We start from the raw sequence: 18,522 nt of genomic DNA, 5'->3' as shown, positions 1-18,522 counted from the left end.
CCTGGTTATTTGAAGTCCCTAATTTTCATCTGTCACTTGGAGCTCTCTGAGGACATGATCCAGAGCTTTAATGTACTGATGCACACATTTCTGGCAGTCCAAGCAGCATATCACCAACACACCCCAACCTCTGCAAGGAGACTGGATGCTGCCGGGCAGTTGTGCCAAGTAGTATTCCATCTCTTAGGCATGTCTAGATTTTGCCAGTGCTTGCCTTCCTGTGCTGGAGCTGAAGGGCATTAGTGCAGTGATGCAGTGGTTATGAATCTCAGTGAGCATTGAAGAAGTCTTCCAGAATAATAGATGTTTTTAAATGTAACATCTGATCCTGCATTAATTACAAAACTTAGTAGAAATAACTTAACAGTTTGTTTTTGCTTTTTCCATATAAGATAACCATACTTGTTTTTGTTTCTAGTTTATTGGAAATCCTGGTATTCAGAAATGTGGATTTCAGGTACTTTCTTCTGTTGTGGAATGTTCAGGTGCGCTAGAAATGTTGACACAGCAAGGAATGACAGATACCGTACTCCATACGCTACAGATGTATCCTGATGATCAAGGTACAAAGCAAGATGGGGCTAATTGCACTTAATTGCATCTTGCCTAACTTAACTGCAGCTAACAAGCAAACTGAAAGTACCATTCCACATTAGAAGTGGCCCTTAACAGCTGTGATTTCCTGGCACTTTGGAGCTTGAATGGAGCCTTAATATGCTTAATCAAAAGTTTTTTCCGCTGACCAGATTTAATTATATTTTTTTTAAAAAAAAGGGAATGGAGCAAGAGAGGAAGAAATATATTTATTAATAAGAAATCACACACCATTTAGAAGAAAAGAATTCACATTCAGCAGATGAGACACACACAGAGCCACATGGTTTGCCCCAAAATCTCCCTCCCACTTTCTTCTGAAAGGAACTCCTGTGTTTTCAAAGCTGCACCTCTACCCTGCAGCCACCTGCACATCCTCTGGAAGGTTGGAGACCCTCTGGAGCAGATATGGGAGGAATGTGGAACGAGAGGAAGGGGAACTCCCTTGGGTGTGCAGAGTTCCACTTGTAGAATGTTGTGTACCGCCCTCTGTGCAACAGGAGCAAATAGGAAAGACACTATTCTGTGTTCAATACCACGCATTTATTTCAATATTCCTGACCTTCCTTTCCCTTTTCTCTTTCTAGAAATACAGTGCTTAGGCTTAAGTCTTCTGGGATCCTTGATTACAAGAAAGATATTGTGCATTGCAATTATACAAGTTCTGGCGGCAATCTTGGTTTCTACTTTACGGCGCTTTAAGGAGGTTGTTGAAATACAGGCACATGTATGTAATGTGTCTGGTATAAAAATCCAGCACTTTTCTGTTTGGCTGGGAGGCTTCTTTGGGGAAGGTTGATTTCGGAGATGTATTTTCATACTAGGTTTTGAATGTAACCACTTTTAGTGGGCTATAATTCTGTGTCTCACTGCTGGTTTACTCATGACACTAGGTCATATCATCTCGAAACTTATTTTGTTTTAGATCTTACAGCTACATCTCAAATCCCTGTTGTAGCCCTTCTGATTATAACATGCTTATAGTTGTTTCATGCACAAGTTGAACCCACCTCTCTTTGTGATCACCACCCATTGCCCCTTTCCCTCAAAACTTTTTTGGCCATGTTCTTGTGTCTCTGAGAATATTGTTTCTCCTGAAATACTTTCAGTTGTGACTGTGAAACAGCTAAGACAGTTTCATATTTTACATGCCACACAAATGATTGCTGCTTCAAATGTTGGTTTAAATTTACAGTAATCTTGGTGATCTGCAATTTCCCATTACTATCTCTGTACCATAGAGAAGCATGTTTTCATGGCTCTCTTCCTGGGGTATATAGCCTCTCATTCACTGAAACGTATGGCATTTCCAAGAGCATGAAAACTGCATCATGAGAATTTTGTGCAAATGCAGAAAATTCATTAACCAAACTAAGTTACTTTTGTGGAAGTGGATGTATACCACAAGCATGTTTGCTTGAGAACAGGTTCCATAGATTCCAAGTGTTATCCATGCATGTGTGTACCAGAATTTAGGTCTTCTCCATGAGGGATTACCTAAAAATTGCCTTCTGGTGGTTGGCAAGTGGTACTAGAAAATGAAATGGAGGAGTGGTTGTATGTCTTGTCTTATTAAGACCATATTTTTTTAGAGCTGAGCCGAAATATCTCAGAAAGCATGTTGTTGACATTTCTTATCTCCCCCCTCTCTTATCCCCGCCCCCGAAAAAGCCATTGCTGTTTGGTTGTGGTTGTGGTTTCTCTTGTGAATGTTAATCTGCCCTCATTGTGGGTGTTGAATGACACCTGGTGGTTGAAGGCAAAATTGCTGTTCACAAGAAAGCTTCCAACCTCTCATGAGCTCTTAGTTTTGATTTTGTCTTCACCATTATCACTGATTTTCAATAGTTATCTGCATCTCCACTTCTTACATGCTTGCTTCCCTTGTTTGTGTGTTTGTTAGCCCTGCTTTGTCCTCTGTTGTTCCTTAATAAAAAAGAGGCCCTTTTTCCTCTGCTCTTTGCTCAGCATTGCCGCTTCAGACTGCTAATACTTCCCATCATTCCACTCCACGAGCTGGGAATCTCCCTCCTATTAAAAAACAAAAAACCTACAGCTGCTCAGCCACGAGGAAGGTAACACAAGATTCCTCCATTTCCCACAGGTCCCAAGAGTTATTGTCTCCCTTGCCAACATCGCAAGCCTTCACTGCAAGTAAAAAGTTGGGGAAATTGCAAGAGCAACTACTGTAATGCAGCCTTAGTGTCAGGATAGGACCTCAACGTCAGCTGCAGGAGGGGCTGGAAATGGTGGCATTTCAGTGGACCCCTCTAGCCCTTCTATTCAGTCCTTCACTTCTTTTGGGCTCAGGTACCAGGTGGACCACCTCCAGTGTGCTGGGCTCCTTGCACTTCAGCTTCCCTGAAATGCAGGAGGGAGGAAGAGATGGAGAAAGGGGGCTCCAGACCCACCTCACAAGACAAGGAATCCTCTCAGTGTCTAGCACACATACCTCAGAGGGTTCAAGAAGGACAAAGGGGGATAGCCCCTAAAAGAACTGAGGACTATTTTTACTGCCCAGACCTTTTCTGGGAATTTTTCAGGCTGCCAGGGAGCTCAGAGCATTTCAGATTCCTAACCCGACTTTATCAGTTATTACCCTGACCACTGCCTCCCAGCTTCCAATGCAGGGCCTGCCCTTTGCTCACCAGCTCCTAACCCTTCCCTTGCTGCAACAGCTTAAGGCAGTGGTTTTCAACCAGTGTGCCGTGGCCCCCTGGGGTGCCTTGAATGATGGTCAGGGATGCCGCGGGCAACACTGGCCTCTGTCCCCCTTTCCTTCCTTCCCTCCCTCCTCTGATGCCCTCTTACGTCTCGCCTCCCAAAGGCTTGCACAGCTGTTTGTTGCAGCAGCCCTGGCTACAAGCTCCCCAGGCGAATGGTGCCTCTGGGGCTGGGGTTGCCAGGAGCTGAGGTGGCCTTGGAGCAAGCAAGCAAGTGGGTGAGGGAGCGCAGCCAGCCAGTCCGCCAGCCCTTGCTGTTATGAATGGACAGACAAGTCCCAGGCTCCTGTGGGGCAGTGTGAAGAGGCAGCTCTCTTTGGGGCAAGGGGGGGGGCAGCTCAGAGACCAGGGCAGGGACTTCCAAGGGAGAGGAGAGGAGGCTGAGCAAACACTCCACAAGGGAGGGTGTTTGAGAAAGGGTGAGAGGCTGCCAGCTCTGCAGACAAGGGGTGACATAACTGGGCTCCTGAGCCCCACAAGGCTGCCTCAGAAAGAATGTAGTTGGTCAAGGGAGCCGTGGACTTATAAAGGTTGAAAACTTCTGGCTTAAGGAGGTTTTGCTGTCAGATTTCGCCACGGAGCTGGCTTCTCATCTTTCTCTGATTCCTGCACTGGCTGTTTGTTACTTATAACCCAGCTCTTCCTTCTTCTGTGTCTCAGCAGCAACCCACTTTGAACTCTGGTGAAATAGTCCCTCCAGTTTCTCTGCCCATAAAAAAGGTAGAGGATTTTGAGAGGCCATTTTACCCATCTTTAATTTTTCCTCCTATGCTGCCTGTTTACTGTTCAGTGTAGAGAAGATACCTAGCTGGAAAATATTTATTCTGTAGAAAGAGTAATCATACACATGGGTTTTTTTAATGTGTAAAAACTTTCATACTCCCCCTCTGTTGTTTATGGAAGCTGCAGTTTCATTTCTAATTTGCTAGAATTCTGATGTGAAAGATAACAACGTCTTTGACATGCCATGGTATTATTCTGTCTTGTCAGTGCAGGAATCTTCTGTTCATGTGCACCAAGGCTTACTGTTCAATTCTGCCCTGTGGCAAAATTGAACAATATGATCAAGGGCTCATCTAACATTTCCCTTTGCACTGTGCTTTCAAGCACAGGTCTGGGATTTCCTGATCTGTGTCCAAGTGGTTATTGCCATTTGCTCCAATTCAGCAGTAAAACACTCTTGACACGGACTTGGAAACTGCAGACCTGTGGCTAGAAATGTGGCACAAAAGGAATTGTGGATGAGTACCAAAATATTTTTGGTCCTATTTGTCATTTGGTCTGAAGGTTTGTTGTTTTCTTGAATGTGTTTAGCAATATATTATTGACTGTTGTCCTAACCATTTTGATTTCATTTTATCTGTAGGGATTTAATGTGATTATAAAAATACTTGACCTGTCACCTTGTTTTGCAAAGCTGTTAATACAGGAGTCATTTGATGCAGCCATTTTTTATCAGATGTCCATGTGTTTCACTGAGCAAAGAGACCAGCAGGTATCTCATCTTTCAGTCTTCTCTTTTCCTCTGACCTTCTCCCTGCTCCTTCCCCAGGACATTTAATACGACATGCTCCGGAAGATGTTCACCCAGTTTCAATTGCATGTCTTCTCAATTTAGTTTCAGAGTCTTTGTTGTAAATGCTTTGCTAAAATAGCTGACAATGATGATTTAAAAAACCTGATGTTGGAGAAAGCCTGTGCTGAGTATAACAGTATTATGGTTGAATGCTTACTCTTGCTGGGAGCTGATGTGAATAAGGAGACGAAGAAAAACTCTTTAATCTATCAAGTACGTATGTTAAAATATAATTTTTTGCATTGGTTTGAAATATGTATGCCTGGCCTTTTTAAGAAAAACATGCTGCAGAAAAAGCTGAAACACAGATGCATCTGACACCATACTGAATACACAAGAGAAAAGTGTGACCATTGACTAGAACACAGAATGGTGCTACACAGGCAGCAACAAGCTTGAAAAATCTAGAGAAACACTAGAGACAATGAACACGCATAGCTCACAACTCCATAATGTTCTGGTTTACTTTCCAGTTCATTCTCCTATTTGAGTGACTGCCTTTCATTTTTATAGAGGAGCACCATTGCATTACTCTTAAATGCACGATGGCTGGCTCAGCCATGGCCAGAAGGGTTTCCCAGAGGCTCTTGAACAGTAAAAACCTTACTACTGCATAGTCATGTGGGTTTTCTGGAAAATTACAGTAATTTTGCATAGTGAAGAAACTGAAAACTTCAAAACAGGCATGTTTGCCTAATACTAATTTGCATTATGAAATTAAAAATGTTGATGGAAAAATAAAACACTAAAAGCAGGGGTGCCAACTTGCTTCCCACATTGAGGAGGCGTGGTCATGTGACGTGTCACATGATGCTGCCTGGCAGGGGCAGGCTGCATGGAGGACGATCTCTGCACTTGCTCATCCCAGCCTCAGCCCAGGAGCCAGGCAGCGGCTGGGACGAGCAAGCGCAAAGGTCGCCCTCCGCGCTTGTCCCAGCCACCGCTGGGCTGCTGGGTGGAGGCTGGGGCTGAGGTACGTGGAGGGCACCTGGCGGCAGCAGGGGATAGCAGCCCCCTCAATATTGGGGGGCAGTGCCCCCTGCCAAAAGATATTGGGGGAATTGAAGCCCCCTTTGCCCCATATACCTGGTGCTGCTGCTAGAAAGAGAGTGAGAGAGAGAGAGAGAGAGAAAAAGAAAGAAAGAAAGAAAGAAAGAAAGAAAGAAAGAAAGAAAGAAAGAAAGAAAGAAAGAAAAGAATTGTAGGAACAGGAGACACTCTCACTAACTTGCCAAAATCATGTGCCATTTGCATTAATCATCTATTTCTCTTTCATAGATTTGTGAGAAAGGGAGCAATCCTAAGTTGGTAGAACTGCTATTAAACGGTGGTGCTCGAGAGCAGGATGTTCGGAGTGCTCTCACAATCAGCATCAAGAAGGGGGATAGCCAGGTCATTAGCTTGCTCTTAAAAAAGCTTAGTCTGGATTTGGCCAACAGCAGCATATGTCTCGGCGGTTTCTGCATTGGTAGAATTGAACCTTCCTGGCTGAGCCCCTTGTTTCCAAGTAAACAAGGATCCTTCAAGAAACAAAGTAAGTGGCTGTAGATGTTCATGTTAAAGTATGTATTGTGCTGTTGATACCTGCATGGCCCAACTACATGTAATTTCAGCTTGTTTAAAGCTAGTTCCTTCAATAAGCAGTGTAGGTCCCTGATTTTTCTTTGCCATTGAGTTCATCTGTACATATTGCTGGAACTCAAACATGATTTGTAACAGGCCATGTTTTACCTCCAAAGTTCTGCCCAATCCAAGTTTCCTGGCTTTTTATGTAGGAGGTTAATAGTTCCAGGTGTGTTCTTTATTCACTGTATTGTAGCAACACTGGTGCATTCTTTCACATTGCGCCGGTTCAGATAATCGTAACTTGACTTAGTAAGCCAATAGATGAACGAGCCTTTTGCCCATAAGACTGGGAGACAGTGGTTATCAAGTCTGGAACTAGCCAGAATATTGACTCAAGTTCAAATTGTGGTTTAATATTTGGGAAAGGGTCACTGCTGAGTGGCAGAACATCTGCTTTGTAAAAGGCCCCAGGTTCAGTCCTCAGCATCTCTAGGAAGGACTGGGAGAGACACCTGCCTGAAACCCTGAGAGTCACTGCTAATTGATGTAGACAACACTGAACTGATGGTCTGAGTCAGTTTGAACCAGCTTCCTATATTCCTATTCTGGAGTAGGGTGGGGCTTCAGGGAATCCGATCCCTCTCACGGGGATCTTACCAAGTCTTTTATTCAATATTCACGGAGAGAGGCTTTGAAAAGTGCCTCTCTTGCAGTAATGGCATTGCTCCGAGTAAAGTCCCACTCCCTCTGTCTCTCCTACGTATTGAACATCATCCCTACGTTGGCTGATCTGTGCTTTCTTCCCAAGAGCTTTCTGTTCTACAATCCATGCCTGCTGGGTTCTGGGAGAAGGGGGGTGGGTCTGGAATGCTTTCTAAAGACACTGAGTTTGTCAGCTGTCTCTCCCTTGGTGCTTTTTCTTCTTCTTCCTGCTCCTCTCCCAATACTTCCCAGCTTCTCCCATCTGCAGCCTCTGAACTATGACCTTCTGCAAACCACTGTTGTAAATCTATGCTGTCTTCCTCTTCTCTGGGAAGTGTGGGGGGGGCAGTCTCCACCATTCCTCCTCAGACCAGTCCCTGACAAGTAGTAACCATAATTTCTTGTTTGGGATTAAATGGTTAATTAGAGACTTCTTGGTTTAATCACAGTTCACACAAAGGGCAAAAGACCTGTGCATATCTCTGCTTATTAAGCTGAGATACAATTGTCCAAATGCAACTATTGTATATATACCCTGTCCAATGCTTCTAAAAAAATGCGAGTTTTTTTGTTTCCTACCCATTAGATGCAGGCTCTGCGCTGGCCAGAATGGTGCTTCGATACCAAAAGAAAAGCAGCTATGAGGACCAGTCAAGTTCTAGTTTTGAAGAAAATATTGATGAAAATATAAAGGAGCAGCTTGATGACTGGGAACTTCTTCCTGACCATTTAGTCGACAGTGTTTTCTGCTTGAGTGATGGTATAGATAGTGAAGGTATATTTGCTAGATTAAATGAAGGATTTGCCACTCCATTACAATCTTTTATCCAAATACTTTTTATTGGTTTTCATGTGAATACAAGAACAACATATAACTACAGTAACTTGTCCAGTGGTTTATTCTTATTAAGTTTCATATGCAGTACACAAGCAATACCTTTATTTATGCATTGTCAGTTCAAGTATCCTCTCCACAGAGATTCTTGTGTTGTGGGTGGAATAAATGTATCTTCTGTCTCATTTATAAAAGAAAAAAATGGAAGCCAAGTCTCACACAAAGTGTCTTATCTTTGAAGTGCCTTTAATTACACTTCTGTGGTGAGTAAGGCATTCTGATAGAGGCACATTCCAAATATTATTTACCCAGGTTTCAATGGGGATTTCTATAGGTTATTTCCAGTATCGGGCTATTGTTAATCGAGCTGCTGATAACAGAAAAACATACTAAGTCCCTGCATTTAAGGTTATTATTTAAATTTGAGTCTAAAGATAACAAGGCAAGAGCTGAATTAGGTGGAAGGGATTGCTGTGTAATTTTGGAAATAATGTGGAACATGTATTTTCCAAAAGGAGTATACCAACGTGCAACTCCACCATGCATGAAAATATGAGCCTATCTCTCTGCAGCCTTTCCAGCATAGGGGAGAGATTGTAGTGATTATTTTGGCTAGACATGATGGAGTCCAGTGCCAGTGAAATATAATTTTAAGAGAAGCCTCCTGCAAACTCCATTACAATCTTAGCCTTCAATTTGTAGCCTTAACCTGACCTGTTTGACTGTTTGGCACAAGTGTACCTAGCTACCCTGTATACAGGGGTCTTGCATAGGGCTAAGGCTCCTACGGCTCCTAGGAAGGGACGTGGGTGGTGCTGTGGTCTAAACCACTGAACCTCTTGAGCATGCCGATCAGAAGGTCAGCGGTTCGAATCCCTGCGACGGGTGAGCTCCCATTGCTCGGTCCCAGCTCCTGCCAACCTAGCAGTTCGAAAGCACGTCAAAGTGCAAGTAGATAAATAGGTACCACTCCGGCAGGAAGGTAAACCGCGTTTCCATGCGCTGCTCTGATTTTGGTGTTCCGTTGCGCCAGAAGCAGCTTAGTCATGCTGGCCACATGACCTAGAAAAACTGCGGACAACCACCATCTCCCTCGGCTTGTAAAGCGAGATGAGCGCCGCAACCCCAGAGTCGTCTGTGACTGGACTTAACTGTCAGGGGACCTTTACCTTTACCTTTAAGGCTCCTAGTGCTACACCCTCCCTTCTTTGACCATGTTCTATGAACACAGTCCCTTGTATTCGCATTTATTTTTTATTTGTTGAAATAAAAATTAATTTAAAAGCACAGATGATTTCTATGTATGCACACATATACACACATGTACACCTGAGTTGAATGTGCAATGTAGAGGAATGGGGGGGGCGGAAGGTGGGTAAGAATTATGCTTCTGTAGAAAATAAAAAAGGAATGACTGTTCGGATGGAAAGATAAATGAACTGGACTTGTCGCTTGTGCACCTCTTTATTTTGTTTGACCTTATAATGCTGATGCTGGCAGAACTGAATCCCACCAGAGAAAAGTTGCTAAAATATAAAGTCACATCCAACGTTTAGTATTTGAAATGGTGATCACAAGTCAAATTGCCCTGCATGAGATGGAATGGAACGGATGGTAGGAAAGGGTATCTAGAAAGTGACAGCAGCATGGAAAATCATGAAGTTAAAGACTGTTAAAAGGAAGCTTTTTGAGAGGCACTGAAAGGTAGTAGATTCTACTGCTGAGCAACCATTTTATCAGTAAACCATTAAGAAAAAAACAGCAAGAGAAATCACTCTAATTAGGATGTAGTCAAAGAAAGGGCACGGGAAAAGAATAGGTTGCAAAGGAAAACAGTACAGTTGTACCTTGGTTCTCGAACGTAATCTGTTCCAGGAGTCTGTTCAACTTCTGAAACATTTGAAAACCAAGGCTCGGCTTCCGATTGGCTGCAGGAGCTTCCTGCACTCAAGCAGAAGCTACGTCGGACATTCGGCTTCCAAAAAAGTTCGAAAACCAGAACACTTCTTGGTTTTCGGCGTTTGGGAGCCAAAATGTACAAGTACCAAGGTGTTTGAGAACCAAGGTATGACTGTACAGAGAAATAGTGTCTGCTGTATGTGTAAATGTTAACATTTATTATTATTTTTTATTATTTTATATCCTGCCCTTCCTCCCAAAGGTGTCCAGGGTGGCAAGTATCAGTTCCTGCTCCTAGGGTTGTGCTGGTGGCATTTCTGGCATGTAGGCTTCTATTTGTTTGAATTCTTGGTTTCAGTTTATATAGCCATTCTTGCAATCTTATTTAACCCCCCCCTTTTTTTTTTTTGCCTCAGGGAGTGAAAACTCAATTATCGTGAAGAAGAAATCCAACTCCTTGGCTGTTGCAGACGTCCACAAAGACAGGGCTTTGCAGATGTGTTCTCAGACCCTGAAAAGGAATTCCAAGTCTGTGGTAAGAAAAATAATCAAATGGGTGTAAAGTCACATTAGATGGTTTATGTTGTAAGCCGCCCTGCAGTTTTTTTGATGAAGGGCAGTATGTAAACTGAAGGAATGAATGAATGAATGAATGAATGAATGAATGAATGAATGAATAAAAGGTGTATCTGTAAGTGGTAAAGGGACTTCTTTAGCTTTTTGTCTCTTGACTCCTTGTCTGGGGAAAGGGCAGGATATAAACAAATATCATCATCTACATACATAGCAGAAAGAAATGCAATAACTATAGCATAACAGTGCATTGCAGCTGTGCAATTTGTATAAGAAATAGCTCCTGGACCACATATCCTTCTTAAAGCACCTTTGTCCACAGTGCTAATCACATCAAACAATCTGCACTGATTTCTCATATGCTCATTAAGTGCACACGGGGCAGTATTCAACTAAAATAATTGTGGGAACACAAGGAACACCACAGGCGCAACAGGAATGACCTCTCTGTCCACCCACGTTCACCCCATGCCATTCCCAAATCTGCTCTAGAGGGTTGGAGGTGGTCAGTTAATGGGTTAATTCTCCACAAGTCAGCAGAAATTACTCATTTCCCGCAGTACACCTGCAGGTATCTTGTGATTCTCTTATCTGGAAAGTAACTTTCTATATAAAAGGGCTCAGGTTACAGCATACTGTGTGTTTCTGAAACTTAGGTTGCTTTGTTAATGCTGGTACTGCAAACAAAGCATAATAATTTGATCATTCACTCTTTTTAAATGCATCTAAATGTTCATAACTGCAACATTTAAGCTTTTGGTGTTTTCCAGGGACCTGGGTCACATCACGAACCATTTAAGAATCCAAGAAGAGGGCAAATGTCTTCTGAAGAATCGCACAGTAAGTGTATATCCACAGTAGGTTTTTAATTAAAGAAGTTTACATCATTCTGTATTCACTTAAATTCTACATACAGTTAAATTCTACATACAGTTACACATAAGAATATGTGTTTAAACATCTAAGAAGTAGATTACATAGTACAAACTGGTATAGTAAAGGTAAAGGGACCCCTGACCATTAGGTCCAGTCGTGACTGACTCTGGGGTTGCGGCGCTCATCGCGCTTTATTGGCTGAGGGAGCTGGCGTACAGCTTCCGGGTCATGTGGCCATCATGACTAAGCTGCTTCTGGCAAACCAGAGCAGCGCACGGAAACGCCGTTTACCTTCCCGCCGGAGCGATACCTATTTATCTACTTGCACTTTTGACGTGCTTTCGAACTGCTAGGTTCGCAGGAGCAGGGACCGAGCAACGGGAGCTCACCCCGTTGCGGGGATTTGAACCGCTGACCTTCTGATCAGCAAGTCCTAGGCTCTGTGGTTTAACCCACAGCGCCACCCGCGTCCCTTACAAACTGGTATAGAATTGTGCAATTGGAGAAATAAAATGCCCACCTAATTAAATTTCTTGCTACATCAGTGGGTACAGTCCCATCAACACATTGTATGCCCAAGTCTTCTACATGCCTAGAGAAAGTAGTTGTAAAGAACTATGCTTGTAAAGAACCGGATCTCTGGCCTGAAGCAAAATTCCTTCTTCATGCAAAATAAAGTAATACAGCCAAGATCTTGAGCATATGTAAAAACATTTGTGCATTTCCTCATACCTTGAACAGCATCATAGTATAGCTTGTACGTATTAAAGCTGCAAGAAAGAGAATAAGCATTGAATACGTGGAAGCTGTCAAGTTGTTTTTGGTCCGGCTAGCCTAGTGTTGTCTGCTCTGGCTGGCAGAAACTGAGGTTTCTGGAGGTGATATTTCTAACTCTACTTCCTGAGATCCTTTAGGTGAAGATAGGAGCATTTGAACCTGGGACTGTCTAGCTGTAACGCATGTACCTGGTTTATCTATAAAATATTTGTATACCAATTTGTCATTAAAAAAATCAAAGGGGTTTTGCAGCAGTAGAAACATAAAATCATACAGGAAAAACTATAAGAAAAATCAGACATCAGTTAACCATTCTTGATTGCCTGTCTAAGCCTGGTGCAATAGAAAATTTTTCAGCAAGCATTTAAAAGTTGGCACAGAAGGCCGCCTGAGCTATTTTATTTCTCCGCACCCCCTGAAGATGGAGGGGAAAGTTTCCTTATTTATTTATTTATTTAATTTAATTTTTAGTTTTTTTATTTGTTTTCCAAAAATGTCCGTTGCACAAAAAATACAGTGAAGCAAAAATTATATACACCTGGCTATCCTGAAGCTTACCATTCCAGAGCCTCACAAATAAAAACCATATTTCTATAAATTTATTTGACTGTTGTTCCTTACTCATTCTTCTGTAAGGTTAATTTAAATAAGATAACTATTTTCCATATTCTGCTAAAGCTGTTTGGTAACACTGGGACTGTACTCTTTTTCCCAATTTGCTGCTATACAAATCCTAGTGGTGATAAGAAGATTAATAACCATTTCCAAGTTAACGTAAATAATTAAGTCTTTTAAATATCCCAGTAATTATACCTTTGGATCTAGTGGTAATAAGTAACCAGTCATTTTCCTAATCAGACTTTGAATTGTAATCCAGAAAGTCGGAATTATAGGGCATTTCCAGAATATATACAAAAGAATGTCTGTTCTGCTTTACACCTCCAAAAACGACTCTACTGACAAATAAATCTTGCTTACTCTGTATGGTATTAAATGCCATTGATACTGAATTTTAGGAAATTTTCTCTGATATCAATCTGTGTAGTATCTTGTTTCACATCTGTTGAAATTCTCAGATATTTCTGTCTTAGATTTCTTACCCTTTTCATCATAAAGGTACCTAATTTCCCCCCAAGTAGAAATCAGCGTATTACAAATGTTCCAGCTGCGCAGTCATTTCAGCTTGCCAGATGGAACAATTGGCCTTCTCCCTCTGAATACTGTAATGGGGGTTCCCCTCCCCAGAGCCAGGGGGTCCAGGGCACAAGGGGAGGAGAGGGGGGGAAAGCCCCGTTACATGAAGGAAACCTTGCTCAGGCTTCTGCTTGATGAGCCATGTTAGGTGAATCCCGCTCAAAATACGTATTTTGCCTATGCTCGTTATATTGACATTTTGGTGACACTATGGCAGAGAAATGTATCTCTGCAAATACATTTCCATGTAAATCTATTTGTTTTCCTCTTTACTTCCATCCAAAATGGTAGATCCCGATGGTTAGCATTTTGAGGCAATTTCTCAACCATGTGGCAAACCAGTCAGGAAGTTCTTAAGTGTTCATAACTGCTGGTCAAAAAGAAATGTCATTTATACTGTAGCAAGCATTTCCTGATAAAGCTAATGTTTCTGCATTCATTCATTCATTTATAAAATAGACACCCCAAATCGATTGGACAGTTCCTCTTCGTCAATCCCTGACAGGGAATTTATTAAGTCACTTGATCTTTCATCAAATGAGCTGGAGAATATAGATAGCATCAGTCAAAGCTCTTGCTTAACTACTCATTTGGAACATCTTGAGAAATTAGAGCTTCATCAAAATGCCCTTCCATGCATTTCTGAACAATTGTGTGAGGTGAGTCTAACAGTGCTGGAATATATATTTATGCCATACTATCAACGTATTTACTGTATCATAAAGTAGTTTAAAGTGCCCACTAAAAAGATCCAATTCATCCTTCTTTCTTTCAGAGCTTGAAGTGTTTAACTTATCTGGATCTGCACAGTAACCGTTTTAAATCGTTTCCTCCATACCTGTGGAAAATGCCTCATATAGCACATCTTGATATCTCCCGCAATGAGATTGGTCCTTCCTTAATTTTGGATTCAAAGATTGCCTGTCCATCTCTAAAGCTACTGAATTTATCATACAACCAATTGTCATGCATTCCCGAATTTCTCTCCAATGTTGCACAAAACCTGGAGCACCTTATATTAGAAGGGTAAGAACAGGTCATGGTGATTTTGATAGATGGTTCTCAAGGGTTGTTGGCAGCAGTGAATTGAAAGATGAGGAAAGGACATGTAGGTCCCTCCATATGTTGTTGGATTACAACTCCCAGCATCTCTGACCATTGGAGACCAACATTTACAGGCTCACCCCTGCCCTACACAAAGGTTCTGTGGCTGTGTATGTCCCAGTTCATCATTTTATGAAACCCTATTAACCTCTCCGCTGCCACCCAGCCATACAGAAGGAGGAGTGGGAGCATGGGAGCCTGAGGTTTCCTCTGGCTCATTCCTCCACATAATGTTAAACTATGATTTAGCATGACATGCAAATGTGGCCAATGCACTGCAGCCCAAAGTGTGGGCTGCAGACCTCTAGCATCTTTCCATATGCATCTTTTTTGTGTATGCTACTTATAACTCTTATTTGGTTTTCTGTTTTCCTAGTAACAAGCTTTCAAGTGTGTGCTCACCGTTATGTTTGAAGGAACTGAAAGTGTTAAACATTAGTAAGAATGCTGTATCCTTCTTGGCTGAGAATTTTCTAAAAGACTGTTTGAAGCTGGAGACACTCAATGCTGGGATGAATTCACTCGGTGAGTGTATGAAGTGGCACAGTATTATGGCTGTGAGGCATGGGAGCAAGTGAAGTGGGGTGCGTAGGAGGAGAAGGAAAATGATGTAGTTAATATTTGTGGTATTGTTTGCTGTCTACTGCAGTGTATTTATAAGACTAGTACTGTCATGAGTCACTTTTAGTGTATATAAGTCCTTGGTTTTTGTATTGTATGTTTTTTTTAAAGGTGTTCGTCGCCTTGGATGCCTTTAGGCAGAGTGGTGACTGGGAAATACTATAAATTAAATATAAAACCAACCTGAAAAATAGAAAGCTTTAGTAATTGCTATGCCACTGTGAAAGGCCTTACTTTCAAGTATTGCTCTTAAAAGGAGAAAGCCATGATTTTCGCAAACGTGTGAACAATAAATGGGGGGGGGGGTTGTGCTTATACATCTGCACCCAAAAGAGAAATGTCTTGTTAGAAGTGGCCCTAATGTTGCCATTATTACAAGATGGGAAATTGAGGTTGAGAGATGATGACCTGCACAAAGCCGCTTGTCAAATTCATGACTTAGATGTGATTTTTAGTCCCATGCCATCTTTACATGTCTTTTCCAGGCTGATTAATTTTATAGCGCAAAACATCCATAGCTGCTGCTAATTTGTGCATTAGGATCCAGACATCTTCCAAATTCATGTCCAGTCCTGATGAGGCAGAACCCATGGGCGGATCAGGGAAATGGAGATCAGACAAATAGCCTGAGGCAGAGGATGTTGAAGCACGAAGTGTTAGGAAAGCAAAACAGTAGACGTCTCTTATTTCAGTGGTTGGCATCTGTCTGTCTCAGGAGACAATAAGAGTGTGCCTTCGGGGCTGAAGTCAAACTGTTGGTTATAGTTAGATTATATGATAACTGCCTTCCTATATTGTGTGTGTTATTTAACAATTTTACTAACTGGTAATGTAATTGCTTTTCTTTTTTCTGTTTTTAGAGGCCACACCTGATTTGCCGCCTAACATAACTACATTGAAATTATCTCAGAATAATTTTTCTAGTATTCCAGAAGCAATTCTTCTTCTCCCACAGTAAGTTTCTACAGTATTTCCCTTTCTGAATAATTGCATTCTCGTGTAGCCAGTGCAGAGATTTAAGGATCAGCAACATGTGTTGCTGCCCCACTAAAACAGCCCCTCACTGGCTTTCTGCATCAGCTGCAGAAACCAAACAGTCTTTGAAGTTAGCCCCACATACAGCACATTGCAATGCTCCAATTGTGAAGTTGCTACAGCATGGGCTGCTGAAACCACACCATCCTGCTCAAGCAGTGGCTGTAGCTGGTGAAGCAGCCATGCTGGGCAAAGGCACTTCTCAAGACTGAATCCACCTGGCACTCTAGTAACAGGGTGGAACTGAGGAGTGTCCCCAAGCTACACTCCTGTTCCTTCAACAAAAGCGCAATTCCATCCAGTTTCCCTAAATTCTAGACCTCAGAACCATGCACCCACAGCATCTCCATCTTTTCAGGATTCAGGCTCACTTTACTGGCCCCATCACTGCCTCCAGACAGCACCTGCACAGTCTCGATCCTGATTCAGATGGAATGGAGAGACAAAGCTGGGGGGGGGGTGTCATCAGCATATTGGTTACAGTGTGCTCCAAAACCCAAAATAAAGTCTTTCAGAGGTTTCATATAGCTATTAATTAGCATTGCTTCCTTAGGGGCAAAGCCCTTTTGGGAGAATGTAAGGTGGTCTTCCAAGTCAAACTGTCCCACGATCATCCAGGTTCTGCTTATGCATAGACTTTGGAAATTCAACTGTCTGTATTCAAAAGACTTAACATGTATGTTGCTTCAAAACTGCATTTTCTGTCTCTATCTTGAAGCTGAATGTCCAGCAACTCTGTCATAGTTCGGCTATATTAAGTCTTTCATAGACTGTCCTATGACTTTCTTAGTTTAAGAATGTCTGAGGATCAAAGCAGTCCTAGTCCATCTATCTGATGGAGACCACGATGAGTGTTCTAACAGATGCCACTTAGGCCTTATTAGTACAGTGGTGCCTCGCAAGACGAAATTAATTCATTCTGCGAGTTTTTTCGTCTTGCGAATTTTTCGTCTTGCGAAGCACGGTTTCCCATAGGAATGCGGTTTTAAGAAAAAGAAAACAAACTTGCAAGACGTTTTCGTCTTGCGAAGCAAGCCCATAGGGAAATTCGTCTTGCGGAGCAACTCAAAAAATGAAAAATTCTTTCGTCTTGCGAGGTACCACTGTATAGAAACAGAGATAAACAGGCATCCACTGGCTTAATCTTCAACACGGTGGGTAAAATAAATATGCCTGTTCCAGGATAATAATTTTTTTTAGTGTATAGTTCTTTGAAATAATCTTCTCATAACAAGTTTGCATATTCCTCATTTTCTTTTTAGTCTGAGATCAGTGGATTTAAGCAACAATAAGATTACAACTCTGCCTGGGCCAGTTCATTGGAAAACATCTAATTTAAGGGAGTTGCTGTTTAATCATAATCAAATAAGCATCCTGGATCTGAATACAAAAGCTTTCTTGTGGTCTCGGCTCGAAAAGCTTCACCTCTCCCACAACAACTTAAAAGAGGTAAGCTGTGAGCTTCACTATTAATAGGGTGGTTGCTTTTAAGAATGATATTCTTACTTTACCACAGCACAGTTCTATAAAAACACACACACACAACTGTTTGATGGGGACAAGGTTTTTCCTATGATTTCTTGCCGTTGTTGCTTTATTTTCAAAATTACTCTTTCAACACCAATTTCTTTGGATGCCTGAGTAGCAAGGTGGCTTTATCACTAAACAACTGCGTAGGGTAGTACTTCTGCCACAGAAGCCAATGGGGAAAATTATGCTGTGGAGGAATCACAAGAAGACAAAGGAAGAGCCACAAACTTGATAGTATAAGTATGCAAGGAAGGCTGAGGCAACAGGCAAAAGTCTCCCCAAAAACAGTTTAAACAGGATCAGGCTGTATTTCATTATGCCAACAGCTGTGTGTGATGGATGGACAGTGGCGCACTAATAAGACCCAGTAGTTGTCCTGGAAGGGGTCAGTTTACTGGCCTAGTTATGAGAAAAGAGTTATAGAAAGCTCTGCTTAAGCTTAGCAAGCCAGTGAACACAGTCAGTTTGGTGAGACTCTTAAGAGGAGGGAAGGAGAGGGACATCTGCTCAAAGATCCTCAAATGGTGAGGAGTGCAACTTTGATTAATCATTTGCTCCTTTTCAGAACCCTGTGTGTGTGTGTGTGTGTGTGTGTGTGTGTGTAGGTATGTGTAGATTCATATTTCTTTGGTCCATCAATGTTTTCAGAGGGATCACTAAGAATGAGTCACTAGGTCCAGGATCTGTAGGGTGATGTCTGAGCAGAAACAGAACACCATTTTTAAATAGCTCTCCAAGGGTATTAGCATGCCTAAAATCAGTTTTGCAAAGGAGTAATACAGCATTTCTATAGAAGGATGCATTGCTACTGGAGAAAAATGATTTATTCTAAATTAATCATTTGTTCCAAATTGCAAGCTATCCACTGTAGATAAAATATGTTGTCTATGTTGCAGATATTGTAGAATAGTAAATGA

The 18,522-nt window shown here is 41.9% G+C and overlaps 1 protein-coding gene and 1 long non-coding RNA gene across 3 annotated transcripts in view; one reads left to right on the top strand and one right to left on the bottom strand.

Moving 5' to 3' along the window:
* The window catches only part of LOC310687942, a 234,265-nt gene that overhangs the window by 47,586 nt on the left and 168,157 nt on the right, over positions 1-18,522 (bottom strand). The gene's annotated exons all lie outside the window — the stretch shown is intronic.
* LRRK2 (leucine rich repeat kinase 2) overlaps positions 1-18,522 on the top strand; it is a 77,449-nt gene that overhangs the window by 29,160 nt on the left and 29,767 nt on the right. For both annotated transcript variants that reach the window (XM_083463189.1, XM_083463190.1), the window contains 13 exons: positions 419-563; positions 1,182-1,321; positions 4,684-4,812; positions 4,936-5,106; positions 6,172-6,427; positions 7,748-7,936; positions 10,312-10,430; positions 11,239-11,308; positions 13,775-13,974; positions 14,091-14,341; positions 14,796-14,944; positions 15,901-15,994; positions 17,338-17,524. In XM_083463189.1, the coding sequence (XP_083319315.1) occupies positions 419-563; positions 1,182-1,321; positions 4,684-4,812; positions 4,936-5,106; positions 6,172-6,427; positions 7,748-7,936; positions 10,312-10,430; positions 11,239-11,308; positions 13,775-13,974; positions 14,091-14,341; positions 14,796-14,944; positions 15,901-15,994; positions 17,338-17,524 (2,100 nt within the window). The remainder of the gene's footprint in view (positions 1-418; positions 564-1,181; positions 1,322-4,683; positions 4,813-4,935; positions 5,107-6,171; positions 6,428-7,747; positions 7,937-10,311; positions 10,431-11,238; positions 11,309-13,774; positions 13,975-14,090; positions 14,342-14,795; positions 14,945-15,900; positions 15,995-17,337; positions 17,525-18,522) is intronic.

The sequence above is a fragment of the Podarcis liolepis genome, assembly GCF_965112155.1.
Source record: "Podarcis liolepis genome assembly, chromosome: 10".
Classification (NCBI taxonomy): domain Eukaryota; kingdom Metazoa; phylum Chordata; class Lepidosauria; order Squamata; family Lacertidae; genus Podarcis; species Podarcis liolepis.
This window is presented reverse-complemented; position numbering and strand designations above follow the sequence as displayed.